This window comes from Spinacia oleracea, chromosome 5 (assembly GCF_020520425.1).
Source record: "Spinacia oleracea cultivar Varoflay chromosome 5, BTI_SOV_V1, whole genome shotgun sequence".
Taxonomy (NCBI): Eukaryota; Viridiplantae; Streptophyta; class Magnoliopsida; order Caryophyllales; family Amaranthaceae; genus Spinacia; species Spinacia oleracea.
In genome coordinates this window covers 57,166,793-57,194,433 of record NC_079491.1, presented here as the reverse complement: position 1 = coordinate 57,194,433, position 27,641 = coordinate 57,166,793, and the positions used below count along the sequence as shown (strand labels likewise).

Here is a 27,641-nt window from a genome sequence, read left to right as displayed (position 1 = left end):
AATGGGGGAAATGGAGGTGTAAATCAAAGGAACTACCAAAGTGGTAACAATGGCAATAGCAATGGCAATCACCAGAACCATGGAAAGCCTGGAGGGAACCAACAGCAGAATGGGAATCGAAACAACAATGGGAACACCAATGGAGGTGGCTATAACAAGGGAGTTGCCCAAGGAAAGTTGAATGTGATATCTAGGCAAGAAGCGGAGACTTCCTCTGACGTCATAGCGGGTACTTTTTCTATTAATTCCGTTTCAGTTAAAGTTCTATTTGATTCTGGTGCGACTTATTCTTTTATATCAGTAGATGCTTTGGGGAAATTAGGGTTGAAAGAGCCTGAATCGATTGAAGTACCTATAGTCATACCTACTGGTAGTATAGTGAAGTGTACCAAAATCCACAGAGATGTGCCTATGACCATAGCCAAGACCGTATTCTTATCTAACCTAATCGAATTTGAGTTAGGAGAGCTAGATATAATTCTAGGAATGGATTGGTTGGCCAAGTTCAAAGCCAAAATAGATTGTGAGAAGCAGAAGGTTCACTTGAGGTCTAGCATAGGCAAAGTAGTGTCATATCGTCGTTTTGGTAAGCCTAAGAACATAGGAATCATCACGGCAATGGAACTCGTGAAGCTAGTCAGTAAAGGGAACCCAGCCTTCTTATGTAATGTGAGGAACCTAGAGCATGTGATCAAGGATCAGCCGGAGGATATTGCGGTAGTCAAGGAATTCCTTGATGTATTTCCAGAAGAGATCCCGGGGATGCCTCCCAATCGACCTATTGACTTTACCATAGATTTTGTGCCTGGAACCGCCCCTATTTCAAAAGCACCTTATAGAATGGCTCCAGCAGAAATGAATGAGTTAAAAGGCCAACTAGAGGATCTATTGGAGAAAGGCTATATTAGGCCAAGTGCATCGCCTTGGGGAGCACCAGTGTTGTTTGTGAAGAAAAAGGATGGAAGTATGAGGCTCTGTATAGACTACAGGGAGCTCAATAAGGTCACAATCAAGAACAAATATCCATTACCTAGGATAGAAGACCTATTTGACCAACTAAAAGGAGCAGGAATCTTTTCAAAGATCGATTTGCGTTCGGGTTATCATCAATTGAGGATCACTGACCACGACATACCAAAGACCGCATTCAGAACTAGATACGGACATTATGAGTTCACTGTTATGCCTTTTGGGTTAACCAATGCCCCTGCAATATTTATGGACTTAATGAACCGTGTATTCCATGCCTATTTGGACAAGTTCGTAGTGGTTTTCATAGATGACATCCTAGTGTATTCGAAGAGTGAAGAAGATCACGCGGAACACTTGAGATCGGTGTTGAGTACCTTGAGAGATAACCAGTTATACGCCAAATTCTCAAAGTGTGAGTTTTGGTTAGAAAGAGTTGCATTTTTGGGACATTTTGTGTCAAAAGAAGGAGTGGCAGTCGACCCTGCTAAGATCAAAGCTGTCAGTGAATGGCCTACACCCAAGAGTGTGACTGACATTCGTAGTTTTTTGGGATTAGCTGGCTATTATAGACGATTTGTTCAAGACTTCTCTAGGATAGCCAAGCCCATGACTACCTTGATGAAGAAGGAAACCAAGTTTGAATGGAGTGACCAGTGTGAGGAAGCATTCCAAGCCTTAAAGACGCGATTGACAACCGCGCCAGTGTTAACCTTACCAGATGAGAGTGGTGCATACGATGTGTATAGTGACGCCTCTAAGAATGGTTTGGGGTGTGTATTGATGCAAAACGGGAAAGTTATTGCGTATGCGTCAAGGCAATTAAAGCCATATGAATCCAATTACCCTACCCATGATTTAGAGCTAGCGGCTATAGTGTTTGCATTGAAGATATGGAGACACTATCTGTATGGTGTGAAGTGTAGGATATTTACGGACCACAAGAATTTGAAGTACATCTTCACACAGAAGGATTTGAATATGCGCCAACGAAGGTGGTTGGAGTTAATTAAGGACTATGATTTGGATATCCAGTACCATGAGGGAAAAGCCAATGTAGTTGCGGATGCCTTGAGTAGGAAATCAAGTCATAGTGTCAATGCGTTAGTAGTTGCTAACGAGCTGTGTAAGGACATGTAGCGTTTGAACCTCGAAATAGTAAGTGGTGAAAGCCTTGTGGGAATAATGAATGCCTTAACCATCCAACCGTCAATATTTGATGAGATTAGAGAGAACCAAGCTGGTGATGTAAAGTTGGAGCGAATCAAGGAAAAGATTTCGCAAGGTAAGGAGTTAGAATTTCGAATCCATGATGATGGGAGTTTGAGGTACAAAGGCAGGTGGTGCGTGCCTCAAAAGTGTGGAGAACTGAAAGAGAGATTGATGAAAGAAGGGCATAATACGCCATATTCTGTGCACCCAGGGGGTGACAAGTTGTATAAGGACTTGAAAAAGGTCTATTGGTGGCCAAGGATGAAGAACGAAGTGGCTGAATTTGTGGCTAGATGTTTGACTTGTCAGAAGGTAAAAATTGAGCATAGGAGACCTCAAAGGAAGGTCCAACCTTTAGAGATTCCAAGCTGGAAATGGGACTGTATTTCTATGGACTTTGTCACTTGTTTACCTAAGTCAAAGACTGGGAATGATACAATTTGGGTTGTGGTAGATAGGTTGACCAAGTCAGCAGTGTTTATACCAATGAAGGAAACCTGGAAAATGGAACAACTTGCTAAAGCCTACATTAAGAATGTGGTGAGGTTACATGGAGTTCCTAAGGATATCGTATCAGATAGAGATTCAAGGTTTCTTTCGAACTTCTGGAAAAGTGTGCAGAAGAGCTTTGGTACGACATTGAAAATGAGTACAGCCTTCCACCCATCCACGGATGGCCAAACTGAAAGGACTATCCAAACCCTAGAGGACATGCTTCGGGCATGCGTTATTGATTTCCAAGGAAGTTGGGAAGATAGCCTAGATTTGATTGAGTTTTCCTTTAACAATAGCTATCATGCTAGCATTGGAATGGCACCATTTGAGGCTTTGTATGGACGAAAGTGTAGAAGTCCACTTTGTTGGAACGATATTAGTGAAACCGTAGTATTGGGACCTCAAATGATAGAGGACACCATGAACCAAATCCGAACCATCCAATCAAAGATTCAAGCGGCGCAGGATCGCCAAAAGAGTTATGCAGACTTGAAACGTAGGGATGAAGAGTTCAACATAGGTGATAAAGTGTTGCTCAAAGTGTCACCAATGAAAGGTGTCATGAGATTTGGGAAGAAAGGGAAGTTAAGCCCTAAGTACATAGGCCCATATGAGATCTTAGAAAGAATCGGAAAGGTAGCTTATAGACTAGCCTTGCCTATGGACTTGCATAGAGTGCATAATGTGTTCCACATATCTCAGTTAAGGAAATATATCCCGGATAAATCGCATGTGTTGCAACCGGAGACCATAGAATTAGACCAAAGTCTAACCTTTGAGGAAAGACCTGTCAAAATCCTTGATAGCAAAGTGCGTAGTACGCGTACTAAAGATGTGAAAATTGTCAAAGTGTTGTGGTCTAATCAAGAATCTGAGGAAGCCACTTGGGAAGCGGAGGACGAAATGAGAAAGAAATATCCCGAGCTTTTTCCCGAGGTTAGTTGAGTTACGGGGTCGTAACTCGTGTCTTTTAAGGGGGGTAGAGTGCGGTAGAATTTCGCGCTTTTTACCTTGTTTTCCCCTATTTTATGCTTAATTTAGTGCTTTCTATTGAATTTGCACTTATTATTGTCATGTTTAATCATGTAAAGAGTACAACAACTTAAAACTTTTGTAAATGAACGTATTAAAAAGTCTCAGAAAGTCTCAAGTTGAGTTGAATTTTGGATTTCCGAACCCAAGTTTCGGGACGAAACTTCTTTTAAGGAGGGTAGACTGTAATACCTCGTATTTTTATAATATTTATAAATATATTTTATTATATTTATAAAGCATTTTACGATTTATTAGCATTTAAATAATATTTAAATGTATTTAATGTATTTTAATTAATTAGAATATTTATTATTTTAATTAATTACGAAACGAATTTAATTCTTGAGTCGGGAAATTAAATGAGTTGCAAATGATTTTTAAAAGCTTCGGGTTTTAAATAAAAGTCCAGTTCGTTTTATTAATAAAGTCCAATCCAAACGGTTTAATTTTAATCCTAAGCTAGCATAATTCATTTAATTCCTAAGCCCAACTTAAATATCCTAAGCTTAGCCCATCAAGGGATTAGGGAGCCTATAAATAGGACTCCCCATCATTAAATAAACCCCTAAAATTTCATAAAGCCCCTTTTTGATTTCTTGCACCTCACTCCTCTCCTCTCTTTGCTCGGCACACCGCACGCACGCACACAGCCCCGTACCCGTGCTGCTGTGCTCTCGTGCTGCTCGGCCTCACGCCCAGCGCTGCACTCTCTCGCTCGTGCCCTCGCGCGCAGCGCCCACACCTCCCTCACTCTCTCGCTCGTGCCTCGCGCGCAGCGCCCTCACTTCCCTCGCTCTCTCGCTCGTGCCCGTGCGCACAGCGCCCAGCCACACTCTCGCCTTCTCTCGCTCTCTCCTCGCGCACAGCGCGCGCCCCTGCTGCCCTCGTCCTCGCGCACAGCGCGCCCCTGCTGCCCTCGTCCTCGCGCACAGCACACCCCGTGCCTCGTCCCTTCGCTGTTGCGCGCACACACACGATTGTGTGTGTGTGTGTGTGTTGTTGTTGTTCGTGTTCGTTTTCCAATCTCTTTTCGCCCAATCACCCTAATTCGTGATTGTTCCGTGCTATAGGCCGGATTGGTATAATTCTCTTCTTCCTTACCTATTCTATTTAAATTCCGTATTTTAAATTATTATATTAATATTGTTTTGAGTAATTAAAATGCTGGGAACCGGTTATGAATACCGTGGTTTGAGGATTTGTGTGTTGTGATTCATTAGGTTTGGTTTAATTATTAAAGAATGAATTTTCAGATTTGTTTATTTAATAAAGCATGGATTTTTATGATATTAAACTAGTGTTATTGGGATTTTCAAATTAGGGTTTTAACCTAGACCTAATAAGTCAATTGATTAGCATAATTAGGTGATGATTTTAATTATGATAATCAATTATATTTTCAGATTTGAATAAAGGTTTAAAGTGTTGATTTTTATTGATTTTAAAGGCGGAAAAAGTATGTTTTTGTACTAGGGATTGATTTTGCAAATTGAGACGACTTTATTATTGAAAAACGATTGAATTCTAAAGTCTAAAGGAAGTTTTAAATTTTATAAAGTTGCTGGAAATTTAATGAACATGGAAATAATTTAAGTTTCATTATTTTGATGATAGGAGGTGATTTCTAGTTGAGTGCTCGTTATTGCAAAGTGGCCCCTACGCTTAGGTATTCAAGGTACGTACAAGTCTAGGGCGACCACACCTTTTTGTCAATGACATTACATGATTGTTGATATGTGAATTACATTATGTGAAATCATGTTTATTTTGGTGAACGAGCATGTGTTTTGTGATGTTGGATTTATCGAATTAATTGTTGAACAAGCATGTTGAAATTATTATGAGTATAGATTTCATTGTCAATCATGTTGTTCAATATTTATGCATGTATGGTTCAATTCACATGCAAGGGATGGATTAATTATTTGTATGTTATTGTACGGGATGTCTAGCATACTTTGAGCCATTATTTGTACCTCGTTGTACTATTTATTTTACCACATGTGAAGGGTTAGCTCACGTAAGACACCGCACATGTAGGGTTCAGTTGGGAATATTAGGTATGAAATGAATTAGGATTTGTCGTGCAAGGGCACAACCCTCATGTTAATATGCATGATGTGGAGTCTCACGTTGGTGAGGAGGAACATGGTAGTAATATCTCAAGTGTCTTGCTTGGTTGATCACAAGTCTTAAAGCATTAAAATAAGATTGTTTTGGTTGATGTTTATTAATTGTATGTATGCATGTTGTCGAGTCTTGAGTTCGCCTTTATTAAAATATTAATAAACGTAAAGTGCAACCGGAACAAGCTTCAAAACTCTTGGAACGTATATACCTTGAGTATGAACAATGGGGGGAGTCTTGCCGGAAAACTCGTACTCCTACTAATGATACAAGACGTTGTTTCATTTATATTATGCGCAGGAATTCCGTCGGTATGGCCCGACACTCGGTATGGCCCGATTTTATTATTATATTTGGTGTTTGGTTGGCTCCCATCACCTTTTTCCCTTTGTGGATTATTCTTTTGGCTCGTTCGAAGCTTATTCTAATTAAATTGTGAGTCAAGAGTCGAGTCAAGAGTCGAGTCTTGTATCTCATGATTGTTTGATTTGTTATTATATGGCTTTTGCATGTTGATTAGTATTTAGTGAGTGATGCATGCTTAGTTTCATTACTCTATGCTTGTAAGTACTCAGCTTTTGCTGACTACGTGCTTTGTGTGTTTCCGGCCATGGCCTTTGCCTTAATGACCCTATGATGATCCATCATTTGCACTTGCATTGTTGGGGAGTAGAATAATATAGCAGGTTGGTAGATCAAGTACGATCGGAATCATGTGGCTTGGGATGATTGAGAGAGTTGCATGTTTTCGTCTTTTGAAACTATTTCTTTAATATTTTAATTATGTTTGAAATGTTTGGATTATTTATATTTTGGGTTTTGGGCCATTATGGTTCCAAATTGTAGGAGGCCTCGATATTTTATTACATTTATTATGTTTTTAAAAGTTAGTTGACATTTAATTCCGCTGCGTAATTCTGGTAATAGCCTTAGCCGTTATCACGGTGGCGGTAATACTTTAGTAATTCCTTTATTTTAAGTTGGAAAATGGTTTTATAAAAGCAAGGAATTATTAGGGTGTTACAGAAATCCCTAGGAGAACTACCTGGGTTGAGTTGTTTGATCTAGATTTCACGCAAATATTACTATTTTTTCCACTTTAGGTGGTTGATGCTAATGTTATAGAGCTGATTTTTGAAGGGGAAGGGGATCGTAATTTCTGGTTATGCAATGATGCCTGTTTTGATGATAGTGGTGGTAAAATTTGTCAATAGTTGTGAGAGGAATCATAGTTTCATAGCATTTACTATGTTTCAGTTTGTCCAATTGGCTCCAATATAATGCATTGAACGTGTATTGATGACCATGACGATGTTGTTAATATGCGGTCAATCTTATAAACGTGTTTATGTTCAAGTTTAGCGCAAATCTTGTCATGTCACTTGTGTTTGTTGATTATACTAAGTTGTTTTGAACCCTTTCTGGGTTTTTTTCTAGTTGGTTTTGTTTACTCATTCGTCTTTTCACATCTCTTGTTTTCATTCTTATGAATTTAAAATGTTGGAAAATGCTAACTACATGCAAAATGTTGTTCTTTGTATCATTGCAAGGAGAAATGTAACAACTTCGTGATAAGCTTGTTGTGGTCGGGCGTATAATAAAAGCAGACACACTTCAACACAAGAGAATGAAGAGGACGACACTCATCCTCCCTTTTGCTTAGCTTAGCTTAGCTTATCTTAGGCACTTGAAAATTTGTAATACCCTATCTTGGGAACTTAAAAGACAATTAGTTTTCTGGCTAGCGACTCGGTTGTTGACAAATTCATCCTCGTTTTTGCTTAGCCTATGTTAGGAACTTGTAAGATAATATAGTTTTTGCACTTTACAACTTAATGACCCCTAACTTTTTTGCCAAAAGAAATGGTTTTCTGTTGTTGCAAGTAGTATAGAGGGTAGGAAAATAGATTCATTAGCCAGAGGCTTTTGATAGGATTAAGCATGTAATGTGGTGTTCCTTTCAAATGTCCCTTAAAACTTTTGTAATAGGAACGCTAGTATAATTAACAACATGCAATCACTCTCAATAAAAAATCATTAAATCAAAATCAAACCTTAAAAAGATACAGAATTAATCATAAAAAGTTGAGAGAAAAGAAGATGAAATCAAACCTACAATGGCGGTAGAGTAGTAATGTTGGCGCAAAAAGAGAGCATGCTTTCAATTAGACCTGTCAAAAATCGACCCGGCCCGAAACCGACCCAAACCCGACCCAAAAAAGCGGGTTTTGAACAAGATTTCTCAACCCGTAACCCATTTTTTATCCGAACCCGAACAACCCAGAATTTTTAGGTCCAAAATGGGTTGGGTTCGGTATGGCCCATCGAGTTTAGTGATAAAGTGAAAGATTTATTTAATTTTTTTTTTTTGAAAAAGGTAAAAAACCTAAATCTAAACTCTTAAACAGCCGCTAGCCCGCTACTCTCAAACATTCACCTTTCTCTGTCTCTCATACTCTCAAACTCTCTGGTTTACCGCCGACATGGGTCGACGGTCAAGCTCTAGTCCTCCCTTCCATAAAAGAGGAGGTTCTCCAGCAGGTCGCGTTCCATTTCCTCGTGGTCAATCAATTTTTTCATCCTCTTCATCTCCCACTTTCGACGAAGGTTTAGGTAACCCCTTTAATCCTTTATCAATTATTCAATTTTAGACTTTAAATTAAATATAATATGACTGTTAGAGTGTTATTGCCAAGTTGATAAATCTGTAATAAGATCTCAAAAGTCGAAACTAATCTATGAGATATTGAGAATTTGAGATGCTTGACGTGCGATTTAGCAGGTTGTTTATCTAAACCGTGTTTATTTCTTTATATGGGTTGTTTAATTTTTTGAGATTTTGATGTTGATTGTTAAAACTTTTAGTCCGTACATAACATATTTAATATCAGCAAATCAACATCAGCAGTAGCGTGCCATTTTTAGTGCTAGCTTATATGATTTTGATTATGGTTTATTAGATATGAGATTGTTCAATTCATGTTTTGGGATTTGAGTTTGATTAATTGGTTTCGTTCATATGTATATTATGGTTTATTTGAGGTGCTTGTACTTATTTGCAAGGTCCTGCAATTACAAAGTAAAAAACAAATACAACTTTTCCTTATGTTTAACTTTGTTGTCGGACCTTTTAAATTTGTAATAGGTTGCAATTACAAATACAACAACTACAATTTGTAATAGGTTGAAAATAAATACAGCAATTACAAAACGGGTCAGACATTTTAAATTTGTAATAGGGTTCCTCATGTTTAACCCTGATCATTTTAAATTTGTAATTGTTGTAGGAGTTGAGCATAATTTGGGTGGTGCAAATACTGGTGATACTAGTCGCGGTGGTGAGAGTGGACAAAAAACTAATGAATTATCTGGAAGTCGCAAAAGGAAATGGGCATTAAATGTTTGGGATCATTATAATTGCTTCGACGGTGGCGAGTTCGATGACAAACAACCAAGAGCTTATTGCAAATATTGCAACCAAGGACTTGTGTTTGCTGATTCTCATAATGGTACAACTAATTTCAAACGTCATACTGAAATTTTTCCTAAAATTGCTAGTTTTAATGTCGGTCAAATGCTTTTAGATAAAGAGGCAAAAAAACCTAGAAAGTTTAATCATCTTATCTACATAAAAAACGTTGCATTAACTATCATTATGCATGGTTATAGTTACTCATTTGCTGAACATGAAGGGAATAGGGATACTCATATGTATTTAAATGATGATTGCAAGCCAATTTGTCGAAATACAACTAGAAATTGGACTATTAAAGTTCATGTGCTAGAGAAAAAAAGCTTAAGAGAGAATTGCAAGAGGTTCCTGGGAAGATATGCTTAACAAGTGATATGTGGATGTCTTCTGTTGGTCATGGTTACCTTTCTTTGACAGCTCATTATGTAGATGAGAATTGGAAGTTGCAGAATAAGATACGTAACTTTTGTCATGTACCTCCTCCTTCTCATAAGGCCCAAGCTTTGCATGATAAGGTTCTTGCTCTTTTAAAGGGATGGGGAATTCATAAGAAAATCTTTTCTATCACATTAGACAATGCTAGATGCAATGATAATATGCAAGATTTGTTGGTTGATAGTCTTTATGTGTTTGGAAGATTACCTTCTGATGGTGATTACTTTCACATTCGTTGTGGTGCTCATGTATTAAACTTGATTGTTCGAGATGGGTTGGGTATTGTTTGTGATGTTATGAATGAAGTTAGACAACCAGTTAGATATTAGACTAGCTCTGAGGCTAGAAAACTAAAATTTCGAGAGTGTTCTCTTAGTATTGGTATTGATAGTTCCAAGGGTTTTTTGTTGGATGTCCTATAAGATGAAATTTCACGTTTACAATGCTTGAAAGGGCTTTTATTTATCGTGTTGTTTTCACAAGGATGGTAAGGATTGGTAATGCAAGTACGCCTCAAGCTCCAACAGAAGATGAATGGTCTACACTTGAGAAGATACGTGCACTATTAAGACCTTTTGATGCGATTACCAAACGATTTTCTGGTAGGAAATATCCAACTGCCAATTTGTGCTTAATGCATGTTTGGACAATCGAGTCTCTCATAAGGAGTTATTTTAATAATGAGGATGAGACATTGAACACAATGGGAAAGAAGATGAAAGATAAATTTGACAAGTATTGGGAATCTTACAACATGATTCTTTCTTTAGCTGCAATTTTTGATTCTCGCTTAAAACTTCAATTTGTTAAGTTCTGCTTTACGCAATTGGATGCTAGAAGTGCTGAATATAAGACTAAACAAGTGAAAGAATATCTCTTCAAGCTCTTTGAAGAGTATGCCACAATTGGTAATGTGCAAGATAATGTCCCTGGAGTTAGATGTGAAAGTAACCACCTTGATGTAAGTTCTTTACCACTCATCTATAATTTTTATTGGTCATGTTATTAAATAGTTTATAATTTGTCCTAATGTCTATGTTTGTGCTATTTAGGCATTTTCGAACTTTGACAGGTCCTCGTTTCAAGGTAGAACACAACTTGATGACTATTTGGGTGAGCATAAACTAGAACCTTTGACAGAATTGGATGTTCTTCAATGGTGAAAAGCTAATGAAATAAGGTTTCCACAAGTTGCAAAAATGGCTAGAGAATTGTTAAGCATCCCTATTACTACTGTTGCATCTGAGTCAGCTTTTAGCTTAGGAAGTAGGATATTAACAAAGTGGAGAGCTTCTTTGTTACCCGAGAATGCAGAAGTTTTAATTACAACTCGGAGTTGTCTAATTGGTTACGATGTCGAAAAGGGTGAGTCGTTTATCTTCTAAAAATTAATTTTTTAAGCTCATTTTTATTATCTTTATGTGTGTAATATATTGCTTAACTAATTGAATTGCTTGAAGATGACAATTCTCTTGATGATGGTATTGAGATTCCTCTTCTTCAAGACCCCAACATTGCACCTCAAGAAATCAGTGATGATGAATATGGTGAAGACGAGGAGGACTTTGGAGAAAAGTTATGATTACATCTGGGAGCAGTTTGTTTTATTTTGTCCTATTTTGTGTTTTCGGAACTTTGTTTTATTAAGCTTCACTTGACTCTATTAGTAATTTTTAGTTTGTATTTTTAATTTGAGCATGACTTTATTTGGAAGACTTGGAACTAAATTGATGAGGACCTTTGCTAATGTGCATACTTGATTTTGTTCATTATTTTCTGATTTATTTGTTGTTTGTTGGTGCTGCTTCTGCTTGGCCCTATAGTTCTCTAGCTTCTGTTGTGGTGTCTGATGGCTGAAAGTTCTGGTGTTGCAGTCTGATTTGCAGATTTTTGTTGCTGCAGGTTCTGTTAAGTGAATAAATGAATGACTGCTTGCTGCAGGTTCTGTTAACATTATGGTTTATGTTAAGTGGATGAATGGATGTAGGTTATGTTCTGTTCTGTTGCTGGTTCTGTCATGTTGTTGCTTGCTGAGTTGATGCTGCTTCTTTCATGCTTGTTGAATTCTTTAAGTTCAGTCTGATTTGCTGGTTTGGTTTCTTTAAGTTCATTCCCATTTGTTGTATTACTCCATATTCTTGAATTGGGAACTTGGGAAGTAAATGCTAATACAAGAAGTGAATATCAGTTGTGAAATTGTAACTGATGTACAACTCACAGGGACATCGACAATGGTTATTATGATAGTATCATGGATACATGGTGTATTATTCATAATACAATGTGGCAAATGATAGACTTGCATGAATGTCTCAATGTTTTACTACTATATTATAGAGGTTGTCTAGGTCGCTGGTCACCAGCGACAAAATCATCTATACCCATGGGTAAAATGGTATTTTCACTCAATGCGTTGAAAAGTCAAAGAAAGTACAAATTATGGATAAAAATAACAATAATTAATACAACAATGACAATATTTTAATAAAACAATGACAGTATTTATGCAAACGATGACACTACTTATATAACATTTCGTAAACATATTTTTACCCATTCATTTAATATGTAACACTTTTACTCATTCATTTAAGTGGTTCCTTTACTTTTTCTATTTCATTTCGTTTCCTTTTTGTTTGGTGATTGTGACAGTATTTTAATACAACAATGACAATATATACTCCCTCCGTCCCGGAATACTTGACCTGCTTTCCTTATCGGGCCGTCCCTTAATACTTGACCTGTTTCTAAAAATGGAAATATTCTAACAATATTATATTATTTCTCACTCCACCCCTATTAACCCACCTACCCCCTACTCCATACAAAAAATAATTAAAAATTCAACCCCTACTCTCCCCCAACCCCACCTCTTAACCCACCTCCCACTAACTACATTAAAATAATACCCCACTATCAACTACTACCTATTAAATTAAATAAGTCAATTCAAGTCCCTTAAACTCTGTGCCGGTCAAACCGGGTCGAGTATTCCGGGACGGAGGGACTATACAACAATGACAATACTTATATTACCCATGACAATATATAACAAGTTAGCAACAACTTTTACACATTTATTTAAGGGTGGACCATCTTTTCCTTTTTTTTTTTGGGTAGGTATGGATGATTTTGTCGCTGGTGACCAGCGGCCTAGACAACCTCCTATATTATATGGCAGTTTCAGGCTTTCAATTGGGATATCTCTTTATTAAAATGCTTTACTACTATATTAATATTATTACTAAGTAGATCTCTCAATGTTATATTATTATTACTGCTATGTTATATGAGGTTGTCTACATCGCTGGTAACTAGCGAAATAAGGACCCCATACCCACCTTTAAAAAAAAATGGAAAGATGGCCCACCTTTAAATAGATGTGTAAAAGTGTTGCTAACTTGTTATATATTGTCAACGGTAATATAAGAATTGTCATTGTTGTATATATATTGTCATTGTTATATTAAAATATTGTCAATCACCCAAAAAAAAAGGAATTATGTATACAAATGTAATGAAATATAAAAAGTAAAGAGACCACTTAAATGAATGGATTAAAGTGTTGCATACAAAATGAATGAGTAAAAGTATGTATACAAGTGTTATATAAGTATTGTCATCGTTTGCATAAATATGGTCATTGTTGTATTAAAATTTTGTCATTGTTGTACTAATTACTGTCATTGTTGCCGATACTTAGTACTTTGTTTGACTTTTCAACTTATGAGAGGAAATTACCATTTTACCCCGAGTATGGGGTAATTGTGCCGCTGTCCACCAGCGATGTAGCCTCCCTCATGTTATATTGCTGCTGCTTCTTTCATGCTTTACTATTATATTATTATTAATTAGATATCAAAATGTTAAAAATTTAAAATGCTTTTAATTTCATGTACATCTAAATTCATCATACGAGTAAAACTAATAATAATAATAATAACCATTCAACCCGTTGGGTTAATCCGAACGCGTAAAAAAGGCATATAAATAGTAAAAAAATGCGTAATAAAAAAAGGCGTAATAAAATCTCTCAACCCGTTGGGTCAACCCGAACCGAACACTCTGGGTCTTGAACAAGCTTTTGTCAACCCGAACCCGAAACTGACCGACCCGGTAGAACCCGAACCCGATGTTGGCCGACACTGACCCGACCCGACCCGTTTGACAGGTCTACTTTCAATCCCCCGTTTTATTTGATACCTAGAGGATAGGTATGGCCAAACCCACATCCCCTAAGTTTTCTAAACCCCATACCTCATGGTTTGCAATATGGGTTTAAATTTTCTAATTTTGTAAACCAAACACAAGGTATTGGTTGTAATTCTAAACCCATAACTGATACATAAATCCGCGAACCGACACGCCTTATTAGATATCAACCGATTCCAACCACATATCAGTTTGCGAACTGAATGCCCCTAAGTCATAATGTATCTTTTCTACTCCCTCCGCTCGGAATACTCGCACCGTTTTGACTGGACACGCTTGTCAATGCACAACTTTGACAATCAATATATTTAATTATATATTATAAAAACTTATAAAATATCAATATTTTATAAACATATATTAAGATTAAGCCAACAATATATTATATGCTACGGAGTAACACTTATTTTCATATACTATAAGTAAAATAAGGTCAAATTAAATTCAATTCCACTTGCATGGACCCGGTCCACCATAAGATTACCATGAACCAGGGTAATTAGGTAATTTTAACAGTGAGTAAATTATAGAAACTGTAGGTTCTGTAAAGTAACTATATCTCCAGAATAATAACTATGAACATAATAATGATAAGAATAACTATTCTATCCAAAGAGTAACTATATCATATAGAAAAGTAATTTTAACTGTAAAATAATTACTACTATATATTCATTCTTGGGGACAAAATGAGTAAATTATAGAAACTATAGGTTCTGTAAAGTAACTATATTTTCAGAATATTAACTATGAAATAAATAATAATAATAATAATAATAATATAGTAATTTCGATGAGAAAAATTATTCTATCCAAAGATTAACTATATTATATAGAAAAATAACTTAAGCTGTAAAATAATTACTATATTATAAAAATAAACAATATGATATAGATGGTTTAGAGGTCATATAGTAATTTTTTCTATTATATATCACATAATTACTGAAATATAAAAGAGTAACTATATCAAAAGTAACAGTAATTATAACTCTTGAACAATAATAAAGAAAACATTAACTACTTGGTTAGTTGTTTTAGCTACGACATTCTAATTCTTTGCATCTATTAAATAAACAATGTTAAACTCAAATGTTTTTTGAACTAAAAAAATACTAATCGACACGTCCACGTGGACCACGTCTCTTTTTTCCACCAACACATCATGTCCTTCCTCTACCACGTTATTGGTTTCCATTGTTGTCAGGATTTTCTTCTTCTCCTCCTGCTTTTGTTTTCCTTGCAGAATTTATTCTTTGCACGATTTCAATTCTGGGTGCATCATCTTTGTATTTCTGAATCAATAATATTTAAACTAAGTCAACAATTTAACATTTAAATATGAAAAAATAACATAGTAACTATGTAAAACGTGTAGTTTCTATTATGCATCATATAGTAACTCTTACAATTAACGATGGTACAATACTTGTAGAATTGCATATATAGTTATTGTTATAGTCATATAGTTACTGTCAAAATAATATAGTCACTTTTATTAATAATAACATGGAGTACAAAGAAAGATCATAAAAAGAACATAATGATAAGATAATAACTATTAAAAATATATAGTTACTATTATACATGATATAGTAACTCTTAATATTAATGATAGTCATATACGAGCAAGGTTGTAGATATAGTTATTGTTATGATCATATAGTTGTTGTGATCATAACATAGTAACTCTTATTACTAATAACATAGAAGACAACAAAGAACATTATAATATACATAAAAAAACTATACCAAACATATAGTTACTATAATACAAGATATAATACCTATAAATATTATTGATGGTCATTTAGTCACAGAGTTGCAGACATAGTTGATGTGATAATAATATAGTAACTCTATCCATAATACAGTACCTATATCATTAAAAATATAGAATAACATAAAAACATGCACATAACATAATAAACTAACATAGTACCTATTTCAAAAATATAGTAACTATATAAAACGTACAATAACTATTAAAGAAAATAAACATATGGTAACAAGTCATGATAAAATAAACATAATATCTATTTCAAACATATAGTAACTATATAAATAATATAGTAACTATATAAATAATATAGTAACTATTGAAGAAAAAAAACATACGGTAACACATCATGATAAAATAAACATAGTACCTATTTCAAACATATAGTAACTAATATAATAATATAGTAACTATTGTACACATATAGTAACCATTATAATCACACAACAACTAGCTTAACATATAGTGACTATTATTATAATATAGTAACTATTGTACAAATATAGTAACCATTATAATCATATAGTCACTATCTAAGAAGCAGACAAAAATATACTCGAAATAACATATTACATAATGTAATCGTATAGTAACTATTATTTATCAAAAAGTCACTATAAACTGTTCTTAACATAGTAACTATCTTAAACACATAGTTATTGTTTTAAATTTATAATAACTTTCTAAAAAATATAGTAACTATTTTAAACACATAGTTACTGTTTTAAAGTTATAGTAACTTTTTAAAAAATATAGTTACTCTAAAAACTACTACTAACATAAACACAATGAATATTACAATGACTATTAAAAATATTATTTCGCAACATAGATTAAAGGTAACTTTATCATTTATATACTAACTATATGAAACACTAACCCTAATTTCACCCAAACAACAAACACTATTTCTACCTCATGTGCTTTGCTGCATCAATTCTTAAAGTTCACAGCCTTTGTCTCTTTTTTCTAAATTTAAGGCATTATTTCTTCTTATACAAATGATATTGTAAAGTATTTTTGAAGATTCGTCACTAGATAGTGCAACTTTAGGACCTGGAATAACATGTGATTGATACTTCGTATTATTTTCTTATACAAATATCAAATATATAGTAACTATATAAACCATATAGTAACTATATAAAACATATAGTGACTATTATTAAAATATAGTAACTATTGAACACATATAGTAACCCTTATAATCATATAGTCACTATCTAAGAAGCGGACAAATACATACTCTAAATAACATAGTACATAATGTAATCGTATAGTAACTATTAATTATCAAAAAGTCACTATAAACTGTTCATAACATAATAACTAGCTTAAACACATAGTTACTGTTTTAAACTTATAATAACTTTCTAAAAAATATAGTGACTATTTTAAACACATAGTTACTGTTTTAAAGTTATAGTAACTTTTAAAAAAAGTATAGTTACTCTAAAAACTACTACTAACATAAACACAACGAACATTCCAGTGACTATTAAAAGCACTAATTCACAACATAAATTAAAGGTGACTATATCATTTATATACTAACTATGTGAAACACTAACCCTAATTTCAACAAAACAACAAACATTTCGAATCACTCAACAAAATAATAACTATTGTACACATATAGTTACTGTTGTACACATATAGTAACCATTAAAATAATATAGTAACTATTGTACACATATAGTAACCATTAAAATTACATAGTACCCCTTTAAACCATATAGTTACTGTATTACTCATATAGTTACTATTTAAAATCGTGAAGTCACTGATCGAATTCGCGAAGTGAAAACAATACTTCGGTAAAACACAAACATTAATTTCTTCAAAACAACAAATATTTTCAATTTTAAATAAAAATAGACTTAAAATTCTTTAAAAAACAACAAACCGAGATGTGATCTCTAAAAATTCTTGCGAAGATTTGTAGGCGAGCGCAAATTCTTAGATTCGATTTCGGCAACGACGAACCTCCTTCTTGATCTACTACTTCCTCCAATTTTTCATCATCAAAGATCCAATCATAAGAATTATAAGATAATTACGAAAAAAATCGAACAAAACCTAGAAATTTGGGCTAAATTTTGAAAAGCATAGAGAGAAAATGAAGAGAGAAAATGAAAGAGAATGAACAGAATGTAGATCTGAAATTTTGAAAAATAAAAAAATTTAAAACGCATATAAAGTGGGCTAGACACAAATCGCATTAAAACTCTTCAAAACCCATAGTAACTCTTTAAAACACATAGTTGCTGTAATACGCATATAGTTACTATTTAAAATTACAAAATAACTGTCACGTGACAGTTACATATGTTACCCATAAAAATTACTCCGTTGCCCTGGTCCACGCTAAGTTAACATGGACCAGGTTTATATTAGTGTAAATAAATTAAATTTTGTGAATAATGCAAAAAGTCAAGTCGGTGTGAGTATTCCGAAACGGAAGGAATTTTTTTTTTTTTTTTTTAAACTTTTTTAACCTACCTGGCCAAATAAATATACATAGGGAAGTGTTTTTATTTGTGTTTTTATTTTTTTTTATTTTTTTATTTATAGAAAAAGTGTTTTTATTTGTTTGACAGCTGGGACCATAGAAGTGTTACTGTGTTGGGTGTCTCTGTGTCTGTTTCCGTGTCTCTGTCGTGTCTATATTAAGTTGCAAAATGGACGGCACCATAGTGAGAGAAAGAGAGAGACCAGAAGCAGAAGAAGAAACAGGCGGGAACCCTTTTTTTTGGTTTCTTCCTTCACCCTTCTTCTCTTCGCCTTTCTCTCTCCTCCCCTCACTCCACCCATGGACGGCGGCGATGCTATCCCATCCCACTCTCCGGAGATCTCCGCCGTCGAAACCGCTACCAATGAGGACACCATTCTCCATTCACCTCCGCTATCGGGGGATGACGATGACCACCGTCCTCCACCCGCCGCTTCTTCTGACAGTGACCTTCGCGCAAAGATCGCCAAGCAGGCTAGTATCTGCTCTTAGTTTTATTTATTTATTTTGTGGTTTAAATGTTTTGTATTGTTTTTAAATTGATTGGATTAGGGCTAATTTTTTTTTTGATTTCTGATATCCATTTCGAATTGATTGAGCTGAACTAATTGTTGTATTTATAGTAGGAATTCAAATGGAAAGGGAAATTGTCACTCTTGCATTTTTGGATTTAGGTTATGTTTAGGGTTTGAAAAAAGAAAATTGAAGTATGGAGTAACAAGAGACGATTTTATTTTGTGGAAGTCTTATTTTACAACTCCGTAAATAGTCTTAGGTCTGGTTTAGGCCTTTTGTTCGTTTCTCCCCCTGTGAGTCTGTGATTAAGGAGTCCTTCCATCAGGTTATTTGCAGCAGAGGCCTTTTGTACTTTGTAAATTTGTTTCTTTCGGTGCCCTAAAAAAGCCTTATTTATTTACCAAAAAAGTCTTATTTACTTGCCCTTGAATTGGTAGAATGTGGAAGGGGTAAATATCAGCTGCTAATGAAACAATTTTTTTAAAGAAAATTTGCTTCCTGATGCTACATGATTAGCTTAGCCAAATAAGGGTTCTTTCGAATTCAACCAACTAAACCAAACAAGATATGTAGAAAAATTCTTGATTCGTGATTGGACAACTAGGAACATCAGTGGTTTACACCAGATAGCCTTCCTTAAAAGGGAAATCATCCTCCTCGAATACTTGGATAGGAAAGACATTTCTTGCCTTATATTGTGACACCTTCTTGTACTAACCTTGATTGGAAAATATCTTAAATCAACTAACCCTCTGTTCTGGCATTCCCTAATAAGTGTCTAATTTTTGTTTTTGGGCATACACTTTTCTCACTTTTAATTTTCCCATTTTTCCATTCTCAGATCTACTTTCACTTGTAATTTATCAATAAATAATTACGGAGTATTTACTTTATCCCTTCTCCAAAAAATACACTCCCGAACATTGTTTGTCTTACCTACTTTTCAGTTTTCTTAATTATTGTGAATTGTCTCAAAGTGGACACTTATTTAGGAAGAGAGGGAGTACCATTTTTTATTTTTCTTTTATGATAGAGGATATTAACTTAAGCTCCGTATGGTTTGGCGGAAAAAGTTTTCAGTGAAAAATGATTTTCAACGAAAAACACAATTTTAAACTAGTTTTTTCTTTTATTTGGTTCTTTACAAGAAAATTCATAGAAAAAAGGTAAAATGGGATTAGAAAAATGAGGATTGATAGAAATAGAGTAGGTAAGGAGGAAAAGTGATTTATCTTCATTTCAAATGGAAAATGTTTTCCATCCTTAGAAGAGTAGTTTATAATATATTTTTAATTGCTTGTTGATATCTTTTACTAATACTTTGGTATGCTTTTTCAGGTAGAATATTACTTCAGTGATGAAAACTTGCCCAGTGACAAGTTTTTATTGAAACAAGTGAAGAAAGACAAAGAAGGGTTTGGTAAGTTCTTTAATTGATGATGGCCACTCCTTCTGTTTCTGCAGCCTGATGCTGATATTGATATGCGTTAGGTAATTTGATGGCGACTTATTAAATATGATGATGACTGATGATTCTCCATTTTGCTTGATGTTATGTTTCACATTTGTTACGGATTTGAACCGACTCTTAGACTACTATAAAAATGTGTTAGACAATATAATTCTTTAAACTTTCTCAGTTCTACATTTGCAAGGATAGAGATGATAAAATGATGAAAGTAAACAGGTACTTGTGACAGACCACTCTGCCTTGATGTTTCTCCTGGTGCGCCCAAATCTATTGTGGCTGCGCCGAGCTTCTAGAGTAGACGTTGAGTCTGAATGAGCTGTAATGAATTGCTATCTGATTTCATCTCTCCTCTGATATGCTGAGGTCCTTGATGTAATAACAAATTCATTTAGTTTGTTTAAGTCTTGTTTTTATGCTACGTGGATTGGATTTTATGGATCAAACTATGAGTTCTTGTAAGGTACATTGGGAAAACTGCTCGTGACTCAATTATCTTCAACAAATTATCCAAAGCTGAACTTTTTTTCACCTGTAATTGATAACTAATACTACGTACTTTTCCAAATTGGATCCGACTCGTCAGTTAGTCACTAAATCTGACATTTACATTGGTCCCATGATCCATCTGTACCCAACATATACATATTTGTGTTTGATTTGGATTCATGTCGGTTGTACAGGCTGATCTTTAAAATCATTGCTTCACCTAGAATTTTCTATCGCGACTCTTCACTAGTGTCAATAATTGCTGGTAGACTAAAGAGAACAATTCATGTTACCTTTCAGTACTGGAGTTTGGCTTTTCTCTCATTTATAGATAGTGATAGAAATGCCTTAACCCCTTATGAAATGTGTGAAATTTGAGCTATTGGATCAATATTTCTTGCGGGTCAAATAACTTCTCATTTTTTCACATTAAACTTTTCTTATCCCCAATTCATCCATATTTATGTATTATGTATATAACTTATGCGTATGCTTGTATATATATATATATAGTCTTGTTTGTCGTATGTACTGATATTAGTCAGGATTACCCTTCACATTTTGCTTAAATTTTTTGGGATGTGTCATCAAATTTAACATAAATTGCAATACCACGTGTTCGTAATTGTGGAACTTGGTCTTAATGCTATGATAAGTCTTATCTGAGTATGCATGAGACATGAGCCCTTGGATTGAAATGACTAGCATGCACTTGAATAATCAATTTCTTTGTTTCTATCCCTTGTTCACTTAGAAAGAGGCAAGGGTCGGTAGAGTCTGAGTGACTGGTAAGAAGTTTTTAAGATGAATAAACTGATCATCTCTTCAAACAGCGAATTGCAACTTTGCGAGTCATGACCATGACATTTTTTTCGTGAAAAAAGGTGTTCCTTACCCCAAAAGACAAGGAGCTGAAACTGAAACTACATACTTCTTATTTCTTACTGATAAACAAAGGAGAGAAGTTACTCGAAGTTTCAGATTTCTTTTTCCCACACATAGGTTATGGCCTTATGGGAAAAATAGTTGAATAGGATTCCATTAAGCGGTTTAAGCCCCAGAAAACTCTCTGAGGACTGTAAGTAAGTTTAATGTTGGGGATTTTGTTGGCAATTAAGTAAAATATATTGATTACCAAAAGAAATATTGCATACCAGTTCCATACTTCCATTACACCAATCCTTTAATTATCACCAGATTCACATTTCTAGTCATAGCTTTTAGGAAGGGTCAAGCTTTATATATTTATCCTTGTATATTCTATTGTTTTTCTAGAACCAAGTGCTCTAAATTAATACTGTTTGGGGGCCTTCAGTACAAAGTTCTCCGTATTGTTCTTGCAATTAAAGCCTTTTTGCCAGTTTGATTCTACTCACACTTGAGAACTTGAGAATTGCATCTTTTCTTCAATGAGGCAACCACCTACACAGTTATACCTGTAGTCTAAGTTGGACTTACAGTTACAGACAAGATGGCCTAAAGGTGCCTTATTAAATTTAAAATTTCACTCTGCCTATAAGCAGTTGAGTTATGCTGCTGCTAACCTATGCAACATTAAAGCCTTGCATGTGCATGCACTTGCATTCTGTATCACTTAGGGTTATTGATTTTTGATGCTTAAACTGCAGTTACTCAAAGGATTTATGGTTCTTGCAGTTTCCATTTCGTTAATTGGTTCTTTTAGGAAGATGAAAAAGCTTACAAAAGACAGTTCATCTATCGTAGATGCACTGAAGGAGTCCAGGCAGCTTGTAAGTTTTCTACTTTATCCTTCTGGATCCACCCTTTTCTCTGTCTGTCTCTCTCTGTCTTCATGTGTCTGTTTGTATGTGCCCGTTTCTGTATGCTCTGGTTTTTTTACCTCCATGATTTGCATGAATTTTGTTAGGCTGCTTAAAATTTCACGGGTTTCTTTACTAGTTAACTAGCTGCACCTTGTTTATTGATGTAGATTTTGAGTTCAGATGGGAAGAAAGTAAAGCGACGGAATCCTCTCCCATCAAATGAGGATGCTGAGGTATTTGACCAAGAAGAAAATTTATCTTCTTATTTTATCAGAGTTTAAAGAATCTAATTATTGGGCTTTAGCTTTGTGTTGTTGTTGTAGCAAATCTACCTGAAGACCACTCTGTGCAGAATATCCAGAAAATTTGTGGCCGAGCTGGCAGGTATTTCATCTTACAGTCCTATATTCTTAAATGTAAATCCTACTTATAGGTGGTGTATTGTTGCAAGTCTGCAACTATATATAATGTTGGTTATCTCTATAGCATAAAGACGATATCAATACATGATCCACATGCTGCCGAAGATTCAGCGAAGAGAAACAAGGCTGAGAAACTAGTCAATGGCAAGGTACGCTAGGCATATTCCTGCTAAATGTTTACCGGGATAACCGGATAACAGCGATTCTGGTTAAGTAATCCTGAAATGCAGCTATACTACTCCCTCCGTATTTATTTAAGAGATACACTTGACCGTGCACGGGTATTAAGAAAACGAATTAAATGGAATAAAGTAATAAAACAAGTGGGGTTGGGTTGATATTTTAATAAGTAAAATAAGTGGGGACCATGTCATTTTAAGGGGTGAGAGGTGAGGGTGGGGTGTAGATAGATTATTTAATTAGAGGGTGGGGTTGATAAGTTATTAAAAATGGCAAGTGTATCTCTTAAATAAATACGGCCGGAAAAGGCAATTGTATCCCTTAAATAAATACAGAGGGAGTATATGATAACTTATTTGGTTTATTGCTTGTTAGACTATTCCCCTTGTCTTTGCCTAACTTGTTATGCACTTGCTTCCTTGAGGCTACGAGTTGTTGAAATTCTGAAATTAAGTCCGTTGACTTATAGAATTGACCTTGTAGCCTTGTTTTCCAGTCAAAAATCTTAAGGAAAGATCAATAATATGCTGAAGTAGGTATATCACATCAATAACTATATTATTAGTGGCCAGTTAGCTAGATTGGTATTAAAAAAATGCGGCCATATGCTAGATTGATTTAAAAAAGAATCCCAGTGACATTGGGGTAATAAAAACCCCAGCAGCACCTTATAGGCCTATGTTTTTGCTGGACTTACTAAACAATGTACATACTGTTCACTTTCCCTTTCTTTTCCTGTTCACTTTTTTCTCATGATTTCACTAGCTTATATTTTTACTATTTAAGCTAATTTTTATCTAACAAAATGTGACGATACATTTGACCTTACGAATTGCATAACATGTAAAAAAGAAATCACAAGTATAAAAGAGGCATAAATAAGAAAAAAGGGAAAGTGAACTATTTGTCCAATTTCGTAAAATTCAATGAGAAAATAGGCCTATTATGTCTACGGCTGCTCTCTTTCATACCCAAATGTAACCAGTGTTTTTTTCATACCAAAATGGCAGATGAATGCTTATTTTTATACTTGTTACGTTCTCTAATAGTTCCAATGCTTTGACATTTACACTATTCATATACTCTCCTTTGGCCGACTATAATGATTTATATGTAAATTATAACATACACATGTGCGATCTTGTTAGATTCAACTCCATATATATTGTCACAACGTTAATTTTTTATAACTTTTATTTATTTAGAATGATATTGATGGTCAAAGATGTGCATTGACAAACGTAAAAGTTAAAAAGTTGAACTATTAGAAAACAAGTATCAATCTTGCTAGTTGGGTAGGAATGAGATTTGATAGATTCCATTTAAAAGATGTTGCAAATTGATTACTTAGGATGTTTGGAATATGGGAATCCTTAAACCAATGAGTAGACAGTGTTGGATACTATTGGTTTGTTTAATTCTACAATCATGAAATTTGAAGAATGAGCCAGGCTCTGAACTAGTCTTGATTAAGCCTGGTTATTGGACAGGGTAGCCCAACGGACAACAGGGTCGGGCTCAATTTAAAAGGGTCTTGACCCTTAAATTTTTATTGGACAGGGTCACTTATAGGGTCAAAGCATATAGGGCTTTTATAGGGTTCTGATAAAAGCCCAAAATTTTTCTTAAAAAACAACAAGGGTCAAAAGGGTCTTGACCCTTAAATTTTTATTGGACAGGGGGTCACTTATAGGGTCAAAGCATATAGGGCGTTTATAGGGTTCTGATAAAAGCCCAAAATTTTTCTTAAAAAACAATAAGGGTCAATACTAGTATACCACTACCAGACATCTTCATCTCTTGGAAGTTGGAATTACTCTCTCTCTTAAGTTAAAACTCTGAAAATTAATCAACAATGGCATGAGCATTCTTCCATCAATATTCTGAGTTGAAATCGAGTTGTAAATCTCGATGTGAGTAGTTGAGCACATTCTTCCATCAACACCTGCCAATCTGCCATTGTTCACGCAGCGCGAAATACACGAGGAGCTAAAAAGCGTGATTGATAGATGGATTCCGGCGACTTCGCTACGGATGCGATCTGTTGAAGCTCTTAATAGACTGCCATTATCAATCGATTTAGATGAAAAGGAAAGAGTCAGGGAGGAAGGAATGATGGAATTGGGTTTGAGGATGAAATTGAATTGGGGGAAAATGAGGAGTGAGAAATTAAGGTGAGATTTTAGATCGGTGGGAGGTGACAAAATTTTTGTGTTCATGGATGGATTGTTACTTTGTTATTACTTATTAGTGTCTCTCTTTCTTCTTAGAGTTTGCATTTCTTTTGTTTGTGCAGGAGGTTTTTCATGACAGGAAGCCATGAGCATTTTCCGTCAATATTACATCTTTGACTTTAACGCATCTACCAAAAAAAAGCTTAAGAAAAAAGCCCGTTAATTACCTTTTTGTAATTTAGTCTTGACCCTGACCCGACCCTGACCCTCTCGGCCCTGGCCCTGACCCTATCCATTAACACATTCAATTGACCCGCCCCTCTATTGACCCTCCCTGACCCGACCCGACCCACCCAATAACCAGGCCTAGTCTTGATTGGTCAGCCTAGTAGAGTGTCTTCCAACATACTGATGTGTATCCCTTTTGGCTTCAAGAAATGATTATGCTGACCATACTTTCTTATAAATGTTACTCTGAATATGTTACAGATGTATGCACTTGTTGAATATGATACAGTGGAGGCTGCTGAGAAAGCTGTAAGTAGCAACATCTTACTTCAGAAGTTGGTGCTTTCCAACGTAGCATGAAACCGTCTGCTAATAATTTTCTGTTCTCTGAAGGTGGTTACTCTGAATGATGAAATGGATTGGCGAAATGGCTTGCGGGTTCAACTTCTTCAGAAGCAAAGGGTATGTCCAGTTTGTTTCTCTCTTTAGATGTGAACTCCTTTTAAACATACTTTCTGTCTCAGGGTAGTAGTTTAGGACGTAAGACCTGGAGAGAATCTGATTCTGAGAAGGGTGGCCGTGCTCAAATGTCTGTTTCAGCAAAAGATGATAATAACAATCATTCAAATGAACAGCGTGATGACGAGGCAAGTTTTTTCTGTATCATACTTTTATATCTTCCAAAATGAAAGGTCATATTTTGAATGCACGAAAGTAGGCTATGCAAACACTAGTCACATGAATCACCACCATAGAACGGTACATGATACTCCGTACTTGTTAGCTCAACTCCTCACGCAGCCTTATTTTAAATTGAAATACCAGTCGCAGCTTTATTTATATTGGTGTTATTATAATCGGAGTAGACTAGTTAAACTCGTTAGGACTTGACTGGGTGGTCAAGGTTTTCTGGTATGTGATTTCCTATTCGAAAGTTGTTCATGTTGCGAAACCTATTTAAATCAATGTTAAATGAGAAAGCATTCTTGTGTACTTTGAAGAGAATTTAAATTCTTGGCTTCTTTCCCTTTTGTCCAAAAGTACATTACCTGTTTTCTTGTTTCAAGAGAATCTCTGTTTTTATGTAATAGGATGGGGAGCACAGGTCCAAAGAAGGAAATGGACGGAAAGGTCGAAATCGATCAAAAGGGCAAAAATATCGTGGCAACAATGGACTTGGTGTGTGAACAACTTGTAACCCCCCCCCCTCCCCCCCAATATATTTCTTTACCTTGTTAATAAGATAGAAATAATCTGCTTTGTTATTTACTGCAACGCCATTTCTAAATTAAGAATCTTTGAATCTGTTAGGACATGGAAGGGCTAATGTTGTTGAGTCCTCTAATAAGCAACCTCCTGGTCCACGAATGCCTGATGGAACAAGAGGATTTTCTATGGGACGTGGTCAGCCACCAATGTCCAGTCACTCCAATTGATGATGGCAGCAATCTGAAACACGGACATGTCTCTGTATTCATATAAGCTGAACTATAATACACATTTCCTCCCTTGAGGAGATATTATGATGATGAGCTTGAATTTCTCTTGGAATTGTGTGTGGGTGTGGTTGTGGGTTTGTGTTTGCGGAGTTGTTTCATCAATGAAAAGATTTGTATACACCGAGTGACTTGATTTTTTTACCATCCAACCCTAAAGGAGAGCCACTTGGAGTTCATGGTTAATGACACCTCGATTTGGTATATTTAATACTTCGAAAAATTTGAACACATGATTTAGAATATTGTATATTGAAGGAGCCGTCACCAAACTATTTATAGTCTGTTTAGAAAGAATACGATGACTTAGTCTCTTTTGTTGGAGCAACTCTGAGCGGAATCCCAATTTGTTGAGGACAATGTGCTAATTTTATAGGTTCAAGGGAAAAAATTGTGAAGTGGTAGTAATTCCAAAACAAAAATATACTTTCAAGATTTAACTTACAATAAAATTTTCATAAAATAATTACTGCAAAATGGTGTATTTTTAAGATAGTGAATACAAAAAATTCCATAGAAAGAAATATATTAATGGTAAAAGTGGTATTTATGAACCTGTATCGGTGGTTTATGAACCTGCAATTTTGAGGAAATGAAGGAAGTAAACACTGGTACATCTGAAAGAAATATTTATA

At 35.1% G+C, this 27,641-nt stretch overlaps 1 protein-coding gene across 2 annotated transcripts; it reads left to right on the top strand.

Annotated features, from left to right (window-relative positions):
• Positions 1 to 18,423: 18,423 nt before the first annotated feature.
• LOC110794001 (la-related protein 6A) lies at positions 18,424 to 27,237 on the top strand. Of its 2 annotated transcripts, XM_021998942.2 has the most exons (11): positions 18,426 to 18,723; positions 20,104 to 20,185; positions 22,379 to 22,473; positions 22,674 to 22,739; positions 22,811 to 22,890; positions 22,993 to 23,077; positions 25,772 to 25,819; positions 25,904 to 25,972; positions 26,035 to 26,157; positions 26,602 to 26,689; positions 26,822 to 27,237. In XM_021998942.2, the coding sequence occupies exons 1-11, from the start codon at positions 18,550 to 18,552 to the stop codon at positions 26,944 to 26,946; spliced, it is 1,035 nt and encodes a 344-aa protein (XP_021854634.1). In that variant the 5' UTR covers positions 18,426 to 18,549; the 3' UTR covers positions 26,947 to 27,237. The 2 variants fall into 2 exon arrangements, with proteins under 2 accessions (XP_056683927.1, XP_021854634.1); XM_056827949.1 differs by lacking the exon at positions 26,602 to 26,689 and having other exon boundaries at positions 18,424 to 18,723.
• The last annotated feature ends 404 nt before the right edge of the window (positions 27,238 to 27,641 follow it).